The sequence below is a fragment of the Danio aesculapii genome, chromosome 2 (genome assembly GCF_903798145.1).
Source record: "Danio aesculapii chromosome 2, fDanAes4.1, whole genome shotgun sequence".
Taxonomy (NCBI): domain Eukaryota; kingdom Metazoa; phylum Chordata; class Actinopteri; order Cypriniformes; family Danionidae; genus Danio; species Danio aesculapii.
In genome coordinates, this window is record NC_079436.1 from 13,481,313 (window position 1) to 13,494,413 (window position 13,101).

The 13,101-nt window shown below is 30.8% G+C and overlaps 1 protein-coding gene across 1 annotated transcript in view; it reads right to left on the reverse strand.

The window, feature by feature from the left end:
• The window catches only part of kdm4ab (lysine (K)-specific demethylase 4A, genome duplicate b), a 40,963-nt gene extending 34,897 nt beyond the window's left edge, over positions 1-6,066 (reverse strand). Inside the window, exons 1-4 of the mRNA XM_056473223.1 lie at positions 5,972-6,066; positions 3,098-3,250; positions 1,137-1,312; positions 948-1,062 (exon numbers count right to left, since the gene is read on the reverse strand). Coding sequence (XP_056329198.1) covers positions 948-1,062; positions 1,137-1,312; positions 3,098-3,226 — 420 coding nt within the window. The 5' untranslated portion in view covers positions 3,227-3,250; positions 5,972-6,066. The remainder of the gene's footprint in view (positions 1-947; positions 1,063-1,136; positions 1,313-3,097; positions 3,251-5,971) is intronic.
• Positions 6,067-13,101: the final 7,035 nt, after the last annotated feature.

Sequence of the window (13,101 nt, forward strand, 5' to 3'; positions counted from 1 at the left end):
CAAGATTAAAAACCATGTACTGTAACTATAGCACTGTCAGGATCAAAAGGCGAGCACAAAAACTCTAGGGTAAAATAAATTGTCATATTTTAAAGACATGTTGGGCAAAATGGATCCAATCTATGACCCATATTGTATATCTATCAGGCAGTGAAGAACACTGATTTTTTAAAAAAGAAATTAGACCTTAAACGTGGCAATTTTATAATGGATAGACAGTTCACTGGAAGCGCTGAGCTGAAATTAAAAGTCTGTGTGCATATACCCTATTAAAGATTACTCAGAGGTGGGTAGAGTATCCAAAATTTAGACTCGAGTAAAGGTACAAGTACTTGTGGGTATTTTTACTCAAATAAAAATTTTAATTAAAAGTTACTCGAGTAAGAGTAAAAAAAAGTATCTGATGAAAAAATTACTCAAGTAAATAGTTACTAGTTACTTTTCATTTATTCACCCTCCTGTGAATTTATTTTTCTTTTTCAAATATTTTTACAGTATTTCGGGTGACCTGGTCCAATAAACTCACTGCACAGACAGCGTGACCATCCTTCTCGGAACAGCAGATGGCCAAGGCGTGACCGCAGTATAAACTTGCACGTCTTCAGCCATCATTCCAACATAGGCGCATGCGCTCTAACCAAAAGCAGGAGACGCATCTCTATAACAACCTCTCATGACACAACCTCTCCAACACGGCGCCTCGTGATATTAGCAAGTCATATGAATCATATTTATTATCATTTGACATTAATGGAGGAATGCCGCCAAATGTAACGAAGTAAATGTAATTTGTTACAACCCACCTCTGAAGATTACAAGGACAAACTATTTCTTTTTTCTTAATGACATGCACCGATGAATTGTTAAACTCAAAACTAGCAACGTGAGCTAACAAAATATTACGGTTAGTTTTTATTTGATTTGTACGTTAACAAGTGTTTACTCACCGGGTCATAAAGTGTCCCATTCACATCAGCTCCATAGATTGGAGGGTTAAAGGTTACATTTTTCCAGTATTTCCTTTCGAGCTCTTCAAAATCATCATATCGAGGACTGCAAAACCTTAAACATAAAGGACAGATGGTGTCACAATCAATTTCTTCTGGAAAACGTGTAACAAGTTGAACGGAACATACTTGTCGCTGTTGGCGGTTTTACGGAACTCTTTCACAGTCATGGCTTTTTTCTGGATGTTGTACTGAGTGAACAGCCCTGACTGCCCAGTCACAACCTGCTGAATTGGTGCAGGTATGATAAGGTCATCAATGTCATCATAGGAATCTCGAGGCCTCCAGTTTTTCGGTGGGACGATCTGTGGTGGAGCACAAAAATAGAGCTTTGTCAAAGACTTTTTATAAGCAGTAGGACTGCATGAGATTGAAAATAATCGGACTGGAATATTTAGTTTTTCTGCGGAATATAATGCATTATGAATAGTTTTACCAGATGGCCTGAATAGGTCTATTTGGAAAAAAATATTAATTATAGGGATATAGGGCTTGAAAAATGTAAAATACATGGTAGCCTTTTGGGTAGACACCCTTAGGTTTTTGGTCGCCTCAAATAAATTCAAGTGGCACAAATAGAAAATACATTACTTACTAAATAAAAACAAATATATATATATATATATATATATATATATATATATATATATATATATATATATATATATATATATATATATATATATATATATATATATATATATATATATATATATAAATAAATAATGGAATTCATTATAGGCTACACAAGCAAATATAAAATAACCCCATTTTAAATTACATTTTTTAACTGTCCCTACAAAACAAAAAGTGAACACCTGGTAGGCCTACCTTTATTGCTTTATATTATTTTTTATTTTTTAATTAACTTGATACCAAAGTACTGGTCCTTTTTTACAATACTAGTTAGCGCAAATGCAAATTCAAACACATATTGATAGTGGTTCCTTGATGCAAGAAAATTACATGCAATAAAATTATCCAATTTATGTGAGAATGCAAAAGCACTAAAATAGGCAATATTTTTCCTCCCATTAAGATAGTCTGACAGGTATGATGGATTCATTTTTGGTAACCCAACTGGAAGACATTATAGGGCTTTGGGCTAGCAGACATAGTTAAATACAATAAAGCTAAATAAGTAAATGACATGAGGATTGGGTTATGGTTTTCTGAGGAACAGTATTCAGGTAATGTAAAACAACACTGTATTGTCTTATTTGGATAAATGATGCAATAAAATGTATTTTTATAAAAGTTACAAAAGGTAATTTGGTCACACTTTATTTTGATGGTTCGTTTGTTGAATTTAAGTTACATTGCAACTAATTCTCATTTGATTACAAGTAGACTGTTAGGTTAGGGTTAGTGTAAGTTGACATGTACTAGCAAAGTTTCTTATAGTCAGTTAAATGTCTGTTGAAGAAGCAGTATTAACAGATATTAAGCAGAGAGTCTACTAATACTCAAATGGACCATCAAAATAAAGTGTACCGGTAACATTTCTTTTGACTGAATGCATTAAACACTCTTGAAATGCTCTCATCTCAACATTGCACATCCTGCAATGAGACTACTGTCGAATCACGCACATTGCGATATCTATGTAGAAATGATTTATTATGCAGTCCTAATAATAGGGCTTTGAATTTTATTGAAACTACATCGCAATTTGAAACGTTGCGATTAGTAATCACAATCACTCCAATATTAAATATATATGTATTATTTCAATTCCCCCGCCCAGGTCAAATGCTCACTGTTTGTGACACTCTTACTAACCAATTGAGTGAGCACACTTTCGTTCTGCCTAATCAGAATTGCACAACCAAACTATGTGGAACACCCACAATAAAAAACAAACAAACAGGAAAGTGCAGACAAGTGGGATAATGGCGTCTACTGCTTTAGAAGCATTAATAAACAAATTAATATCTGACTACAAAATTATATTGCAAATCAAATTATCTGTCGCATTATCTGTCCAAAAATAAATAAAAAAAATCGATATTAGATATTTTCCCCAAATTGCACAGCCCTACCTAATAAGCAGTGACCTTATCAGAAAAAGAGTAGTGTTCATCACTAACCTTGGCGAGGCCTGCTTTGTGTGCACCTTGTGACTCCATGTACGCAATGTAGCGGCTGAAGTTCTTGAACTCTTCAACAGTGGGGTAAAAGGTCATTATACCCCTGGAAACCGGCATGTCAGATGCCATCTTGGCTAACCGAGTCCTTATCACCTGCAAGACAAATGTTAAAACAGGCTATATTACCAAAATACTGAAAATAAACAAGGAATTTCATGATCATAAAAAACATTTTTAACGAAAAATTACAATACACTCAAATTTATAATCATATGTACAAATTTAAATGCTTCATGCACCCAAATTGGCATGGGCAGGTAGGAAAGTTTCTGGCGGTATGATAACCTTGAATAAAAATAAAGGTATTGTGATTACTGCTCTAAAATATGTTGTTTAAATGTCCGAGTAAATAACAACAAGTTGAACACAATATATTTTATTTTAGGATAGATTTAAAATATTTTGGAACGGTAAACAGGTTGGGCTAAATAATTCAAATAAATCATTGACTTCTGCGGTCTTCGTTAGTTTCAAAACCACAGATTTCTTTAAAACAAATAAAGAAACGCATAAAAAAAAACTTTACATATACCATAGGAACGGTATAGCAGAAAATTTTAGCGGTTTTAAAACCTTAACTTTTCCAAACTGTGGTAAACCTATGTGCTTACTCTTTTCTATTGTGCTTTTATTGAGCCTATTCTATTCTTCACTCTGGTGGCATGGTTTGGAAGTGTGTCCCATAAAAACAGGAATAGACTGAGCCAGATTATTAAGTGGTCTAGCAGGTTGATTGGTGAATCACAGCTGAGTATTGAATCCCTGTATATAGTAGACAGCTTTTACGGATTGCCCAGAACATTATTAGCTGTAGCTCTCATCCTCTGTCTGAGGAGTTTAACCTACTCTTTTTGGGTCGAAGGTTTCAGATGCTTTATAGTAGGACAAAAAGTTACAGGAATAGCTTTGTCCCATCATCTTTTGTCACTCAGAACAAATTGTCATATTTTATAATGTACTTTTGTATGTGTATATGTGGGTATGTACAGTTGCAATCAGAATTATTTTCCCCCCTTTGAATTTTTGCTTCTTTTTTTAAATAATTCACAAATGATTTAATGGTTTAACAGAGCAAGGAAATTTTCACAGTATGTCTGATAATATTTTTTTTTCTGGAGAAAGTCTTATTTGTTTTATTTTGGCTAGAATAAAAGCAGTTTTTACATTTTTAAAAAACATTAATGTCAAAATTATTAGCCCCTTTAAGCTATATATTTTTTCGATTGTCTACAGAACAAACCATTGTTACACAATAATTGCCTAATTACCGTAACCAGCTTAGTTAACCTAATTAATCTAGTTAAGCCCTTAAATGTCACTTTAAGCGGTCTAGAAGTGTCTTGAAAAATATCTAGTCAAATATTATTTACTGTCATCATGGAAAAGATCAAATAAATCAGTTATTAGAAATTAGTTATTAAAACTATTATGATTAGAAATGGGTTAAAAAAATCTTCTCTCTGTTAAACAGAAATTGGGGAAAAAAATAAACAGGGGGGCTAATAATTAAGGGGGTTTAATAATTCTGATTGCAACTGTATATAAGATTCTGACGGTATGATAACCTCGGATGAAAATATCACCGTTTCACAGTATTGCGATTACTGCTCTAAAATAAATTCTTTTTAAATGTCTGGGTAAAAAACAAAAACTTTTTTCCACTTTGAACACAATATATTTTATTTCGTGATATTTTGGAACAGTAAACATGTCAGGCTGAATAACTAAATCATTGACTTCTGCTGTCTTTATTAGTTTCAAAAGCACAGATTTATTTAAAATTTAAAACAGCATCTTTGGAGACCTTTTCAATTGAAAAATAAATAAAAAAAATCCTACACATACCTTAGGAATGGTATTAAAGAAAATTTGGCCGGTTTTAAAACCTTGACTTTTCCAAACCGCCGTATACCTTGAAAACGGTTATCGTTCCATGCCTAATGCCTACCCCAAATAGGTTCACCCTTTACATGTACATAGTTAAAATTAAAATACCTTAAAAAATATCAAATTCAACTAAATATAACTGAAATAAACCTAAATAAAGATACAAATAATAACACACGACTAATCTGCATCATTTGTTTACATATAAATTGTTACTTTTAACATGGTTTTAGTTAGAAAAAACTGAAATATAAGGGATGGCCGTACACCAATATTACACGAATAAGCAGACGGCCTGTCATTGTGAATTAATTTACACCACAGAAAGTATTAACACGCAGGACAGCTAGTGTATATAACATCGCATAAACGAAAACCAAATGTTTCAATTTTTCTCGCATATAACCACATGAGACAATCTACAGCTGAAACATCTCTTTGAAAAGCAGTCAATTAGGCGATATATGGTAAAGACAGTGGGACAAAAAAAACACTTTCTAACAGGCTTCTTGTACAGTGTGTACACAATACACGTCACGCCCATTCGCACGCCCCGCCTCTTATCAAAAACGTCTGATGCTGATTGGCCGACACCTGCGTCTCTTTAAAGTCGTGTGGCTAGGCTAACGAGTTAGGCCAAAGGTAAACATTAGCACGTTCAAAAAGCATCGTATAAGTTAAAAGATCAAAACTATGCAAAGCTCACCACCGTCCGTGAAACATACTCCATTTTCAAATATCAACTATAATATAAAACTCGCGTACGTTAACTTGGGAAGCTAGCTGTTGGTTACTGTACTGGAAGTGCAACGGTTAGCTCCCCGGAGCTAGCAACTTTATCAAAATTTACATTGATTATATACAGCGAATTCTACAGAAAATGCACAAATATAGAAAATAAAGAGTATGTAATTTAAAAATACTCACTGACTCTGTCGAACAAGACCCTAATAACTTCCCTCAACCTTCGTATGGATGTTTAGCTAACAGCAGATGCTTCTGACAAACCTCCATCAGCACTCGGGTTCTGCGCATGCGCTCACAGGATTTGTTTACTATTATTGGTCCACCCACGCCAGTATCTCCATAACCAATCAGATCACGGTCACGTTTACAGTAGCCTGCCTGCAGAGTCAGCCAAAGATGGCGTTTATCGTGTACTACTGAGCATACGTTTGTTGATAACTTTAAATTTGTGTCGGTTTAATGTTGTTTGCTTATTTGCACTGAGGTGTTTGACACGTTGATTTAATTTCAAGTCCGTTTGTAATAGTATACCGCCATTATAATTCCTAAAAATGTCGTTACATTTAAAAAAAAGGGTGTTAATATGTTTGTGGCTGCAGAGAGACTGAACTGTTTATCTTTGCACATAGTTAAGAGCATTATTATTTAAAACTATATCACGTTTCTGGCTTCGGAAATGTTTTTTTTTTTATCTTTTTTTTAATACACCAATATAATATCAATATTTCCAATACAAGCTAGTAGAAATTAAGTATTTTCTTTTTTCCAAGAGCTCTATTATCGAATTAGTTCAGTCAGGTCAAGTTGGCTTTATTGTCATTTCAACAATATACAGTGCACTACACAGTGAAACGAAACAATGTTCCTCCAGGACCAAGGTGCTACATCAAAGAACATCAGAATTAAGAACTGTTTCTTTCCTTCCCCATACCTTCTATAAAGCTAAAGAGGTACACATTAAACTATTCAGTGATATTTACCCATCTTCAGAGTTTCTTAGACATAGATTTAATTTTGATCACAACTGCAGCTACATTCTGTGAGGTTGACATTGAAACGACTGCACATTTTTTGGACTGTTTATATAGCAGAACCTTCTGGTCTGATTCATTTGAATGGTTAAAAGTTTTTCTCAAGTTGTCCTCTCAATTTCCTAAAAAATATACTTTTTTTTTGTTTATTAAGGAAAAACGTTCATATTCAATTTGCATTGAACAATATTCTAATTTTGGAGAAATTTTACATTCATAAATGCAAGTGCCTTAAAATAAAACCACTGTTTTTGGTATTTCAAAATAATTTTTTCAAAAGTTTTTTTCCAAAAATGTAGGGAAGACTGTATCAATAGAAGACCTGGTAGTGTAAATGTTTTTTTTTTTTTTTTGTCTTTTTCTTTTGGTTGTGTTTGTGTGTCTATTCTATGTTCAAATTGTATGTATTTGTATTATTAACTGATTAATTTAATGATTATTATTTGTGTTCTGTAAATGTACATTGTTAATTGAATTTTGCCTCATTGTATTTGTGTTATAATGCAATAAAAAAAAAATAGCAATATGAACCCCTATAAAAACTTTTTATTTTTTTAATAGGTTCCCTTTACAACTCCCTGGAGTTAAAAAAATGTGCTTAATCATGGCTGCAACATAAAATAGATCTGTCAATAGCTCTCAGCACAAAGCCTTGCACCACCAGTTAGTATCTATGTAATGTAATTGTGCCTGCTGCAACCATGGTAGCAGCAACGTTTCTTAATTATTACACCAGAATGATTTGTGTTTAATTTTTATTTAACCTATTTTAGCTTTGTCCTTATTAGGCTATAATGACAGCCTGACACAGAAACAGTTTCTTCCCTCAAGCAAACCATCTCATGAACACTTGATGATAGTAACTGTGAAACAGACATCACTACTTGCTACACTTTTTATACACATATACACTTATTTAACAGCATACTTTACATGCCAATTTGCACATAACAGCTGCACATATAACGTTGTATATAGTAATATACCTGTACATACACTTCTCAGTTTGTATACTTGCATTCACTACTTACTTCTATTTTTAAAATATATTTATTATCTGTTTTTTGTCCTGTCTCTGTAATTCTGTTGCACTACAGAAGCACGGTCACCAAAACAAATTCATTGTATGTGTGAACATAACTGGCAATAAAGCTCTTTCTGATTCTGATTAGTGAAATAGTGATTAGTGGTTAGTTAATTTGTTATCTCACCAATCTAGCAAGCAAATGACCAGGCTGGGTGAAACACAACACCCAAGCATCCAGGCATTTACCACCCAATAGGAATGTGCTTATTCACTTTAAAACCAATAATATCCAGCTGCAGACCCTTTCAGGACATGCATTCCAGACTACACGATCCAGGCTATGGAGTAAGTTGGGAGATCTCTGAGTGGAGGAGACTTACAACACAAGTAGATGACAATATAGCTAACGCTATTATGGGTACTGAAAATATGAACATGAATATAGCTTCATTTTTGTGACACTGTACAATATTAAATACAGTTTGGTTTTTTTGTGACGGTAAGAAGTAGGTATAGGGTGTAGATATGAAAAAAACAACAGGTTGAACAAACATTAACTAAATATTTTATCATTACCATACAGTCAAAAAAGTTATTCATTATATATAACATTATTCAGAATGGCTCATTATATTGATCAAAATGAATATTGAATAAAATTATTAAAATGTCTTTTTTGTATTGTAATACAGTGTAATATTTTGTAGTGTAACTAACATTCATTAACTATATATATATATTCATTAACTATATATATATATATATATATATATATATATATATATATATATATGTATATATATATATATATATATATATATATATATATATATATATATAGATATATATATATATATATATATATATATATATATATATATATATATATATATATATATATATATATATATATATATATATATATATATATAGTTAATGAATAATAAAACAATAATTCTAAAAATAATAATAAAATATATTTCTTAAATAAATGTTTGATACTGGCCACACAATTTAATTTGATATTTTTTTTGTTTAGCCATTTTATAGTCACCTAAGTAATATTTAATAGGTTTATACTTTGTACTTTCTCTCAATGTCGGGAGAGAGCCACACACCAGATGGCCCCACTAACTTGGTTAGTTCTCCTGTGTCCAGAGAATATATTTTTCTGTGACCATTTCCAGCTGGTTTCCTGTAAAGTGTAATTTAGCCAATCAGAATTAAGAATTTCAATAGACCATGAAATATAAATTATATTAGCTATCCTGTTAAATGAGTATTTTTCATATACTTCCTAGGTGATGTTTTTCTTTTTTCTGGAGAAAATTATACTTCCTTTGGAATAAAAATAAATAAATAAAAAATGAAAATAAGGTCAATATTATTAGCCCAATGTTTATTTTTATTTTTAATTTTTGGTTTGGCTACAGAACAAATCACTATCAAATAATGTGACTAATTATCCTAATTTGCCCGGTTATTGTAATAACTTATTGTAATAAGAAGAAAAATAGTACATACTCTCATCATGGCAAAGACATCACTCTGTGATATAACGCAGGAATGTTTGAAAATATTTGAATATTAAAAGGGGTTAACTATTTGATAAAACATCGCATATTAAAAAGTTTTTGTAAAAAGTGAGTTTCAAAATTTCATTTGCGAAAAGACAGAACAATTTAACATTATTTTAGCCCAATCTTTCTCTTAAATTTTGGGATCTTTTTTATTTATGAAAATTTGTTAATTCCAATGTTTATCCATTTATACAAAAATGTACATTTCTAAAGGTTTAGAAAGTACAATAAATGTTCACAATGTGAATGCCATGTTCCGCATTATCCGATTTTTTTTTTTGAAAGAGAAGATATATGCAAAAAAATCAGAATTGACTCTACAATGAACATACAAGTAGGATATCAATTCGATATAAAATAGTTGTAAAGATGATAACAAAAAAAAAGACATGATGACAACAACAATAAAAGGGAAGTAAAATAAAAATAATAAAAAGAGATAAAATTTAATTAGTGGAAGAAGCATGAGGGTTTCATATATTTCTATCAGCCTGCCATTTTTTATTATTAGATAAACATAAGTCAATTTCAATTATGAAGTTTTCAGGTGAAAACTTGAGAAATTTCTATTATAATGTCATTTTTAATATGATTTATGTTATATTGAATGTTTTTTTTTTTTGTGTTGCTCGTTTTTTGTGATATATGTGAAGTGAATGCTGACTTGGTTGGGTGGTGAAGTCAAAGAAAAAATTCCACTTGTGGACAATAAAAAAGTAAAGTAAAAACAATTGCCATTTAATATTAATAGTAATGAAATAAAATAATAATAATCATAATAATAATAATATACATGTTGTGTTTATTTTTGCAGTTTGAGTAGCCTAATACAACATAATATATATATATATATATATATATATATATATATATATATATATATATATATATATATATATATATATATATATATATATATATATATATATATATATATTTTTTTTTTTTATTGTGTTTTAACAATATAAACATATTAATCATAACAATGGATGACATCAAGTACAATAGTGAAATTAATAATAAAATAAAAATATTACAGAGGCAAATTATCAAATTAAATAATATTTACAAAGTCCTTATAAAACTTTACAGTTTTAACACTTTTTTTGCTGTAAACATTTTGTAAAGTAGTAATTAAACAGTTTAAGTCACAAAGAAAATTCTGTAACTTGGGTAATGATGAAGAAAATTTACATTTATGAATATAATATTTACCCAATAAAATAAATAAATTGCCTATAAATTCTATATTATGTTTGTCATGAGAAAATTAACAAATTATATCACACATGGAAAAATCAATGTCAAACTTACATTTTGATGAAAAATAGACGGATAAATCAGACCAAAACATGACAAAAAGATGATCAATCGATTCAATGCTTGAGTTACAGAAGACACAATTTGAGTTAGGATTACCGAATTTAGATATAATCTCATTGGTGGGGTAAATATTGTGTAACACTTTTAAATGTAATTCTTTAACTTTGTTGGGAACACACAATTTTAAGGTAAGAGCCAAGCTTTTTTCCAATTAATTTTATTTAATTGAGAATTTCAAAGAAATATTCCCCTCGGAGTGATTCTTTTTTTTGACTGAAACACATTTCTTATATTTTTATTACTACATTTTGTGTCGTAAATGCATTTGTCTTCAACTAAAAACTTTGGTTCTTTTTTAACAATTACTTCAAATGACAAGTGGCATTTCATTAAATGAGCAAGGCCATTAGGTATGGCCCTAATCACAGTATAAAATTCTTTATGAATAACAGGGAAATTATATTTATCCATAAATAAAATAAATAAAATAAATCACAAACATAATTAATATCTTTTTTCATGCCAATTCTTATAAAAAATCGATTTATTCTTTACTAAGATGCTTTCGTTGTTCCATAGCTTTACTTTGTGTGGGGAGAAATTGTGAACGAAACATAATTTCCATGCCAAAAGAGCCTGTTCATGAAATTTAGAAAGTTTTATAGGGAGTTTGGATGGAGAAAAACTACAAGTTAACAACAATTTGAGACCTCCAATCTAACAAAATATATTTTAACTGAAGAGTTGTTTAATTGATGACGATTTATTTAAATAATTCTGTAAAACCAACCAAAAACTTTTGGAGATTTTACAAGTAAAAATAATTTGGATAAGTTAGAATCGTTTAATTAACTCGTGAAATTTAAAAAAATACAATCAACCGTAATATTTGGAATTCGTTCGAAACGTTCCACGGATTCCATGACGTCACCGCGGTCGAGCTGCAAAAGAGCAATAGTACACTTGAACATCTTCAGAACACCGCAAGCTTGAACAGATTGACAACTAGTTTACGAGTCGAGCAAAAGCGACGAGTTCAGTGTTTTACTACGTTTCATTGATGCCAATTTTGCCTTCTACCGTCACTGCTATGGCGAACAGCTCAACAGGTAAATTCTTGTTTGTATTTATTAGTGTACAAAAGTTTGAGGCCTACTCTCCAAGTACAATATCTATGTTTATAAATTTAACATGGACGTCAATGTCGTAATTCATAGTTTATGCGAAATGTGACCGCGTAAAGGCTATTTTATCAAGGAAAAGCTGGTTTTATATTTACACATTTGGACTTTCTCCTTTATAACATAATTCCAAAAAAGCGTTTTTTGCTAATTCTAAATAGTGAAGTCACATTAACGTTAGCATCAAATGACTATCAGTGTACAACATTGTTCACAGTCAAAAAATAGTGCTAATGTTGTTTCAAGTCATACTTGCATGTGATTTCAGACCGAATATTTAAAGTAACGTGGTAAACAATATTAGGAAAATGTCACAAGTTGTCACTGAACGAATGAGCGAATATAAAACCAAATTTACCTCAATGGCTAAATTGAACATGTAACAGACATTACAACCTGGCTTAAGTAGGCAGCCTCTATTTCTGGGACATCAGGGATCCACTCTTGAATATGTGGGAGATTCCAGGAGACATGGGATGCCTTGTGTGTGTGTGTGTGTGTGTGTGTGTGTGTATATATATATATATGTGTGTGTGTGTGTGTGTGTGTGTGTGTGTGTGTGTGTTTGTCTGACCAAATGAAAGAAATATAAAATATAAATTGAAATAGTATGGTTAATTCACCCGGTTTACAACTGTAAACTTGTAATGTATAGCCTTTTCTCACAGGAGCTTGAATAATGACTTATCAATTGCTTTATATGACATTTAAATGGTAGTTTTAAAGTTTATGTGATATTTTAATGGCAGTTAAAAAAAACTGACTGAGAAACTAAAATGAGTTAATGCTATATAGTAGTACACACTAAATATGTCTAGTCATGCGTTGCTGATGCTGGTAACATTAACAATTAAAAAAGGTTAAAAAAATTATATTTTAATATTAGTTTGTATTTTTTATGTGATACGAGTAAGTAATTATTAGATTTTATGTATTGTCATGTCTTTGTTTTTCTCAGTTGTTTAGAATAAAAAGTGGCAGGGATGCAACTCAGTCAGATGACATAAATATTTTAAATATAAGTATTATCATACAATATTTAGAAAAGTATCATTTATATATTATCATGAATAGCATATAATGGACAAATGATTTTGATCCCTATATCTAGATCCAAATTAATTGCCCATTAATACCTTTAACCCTTAACACACACACACACACACGT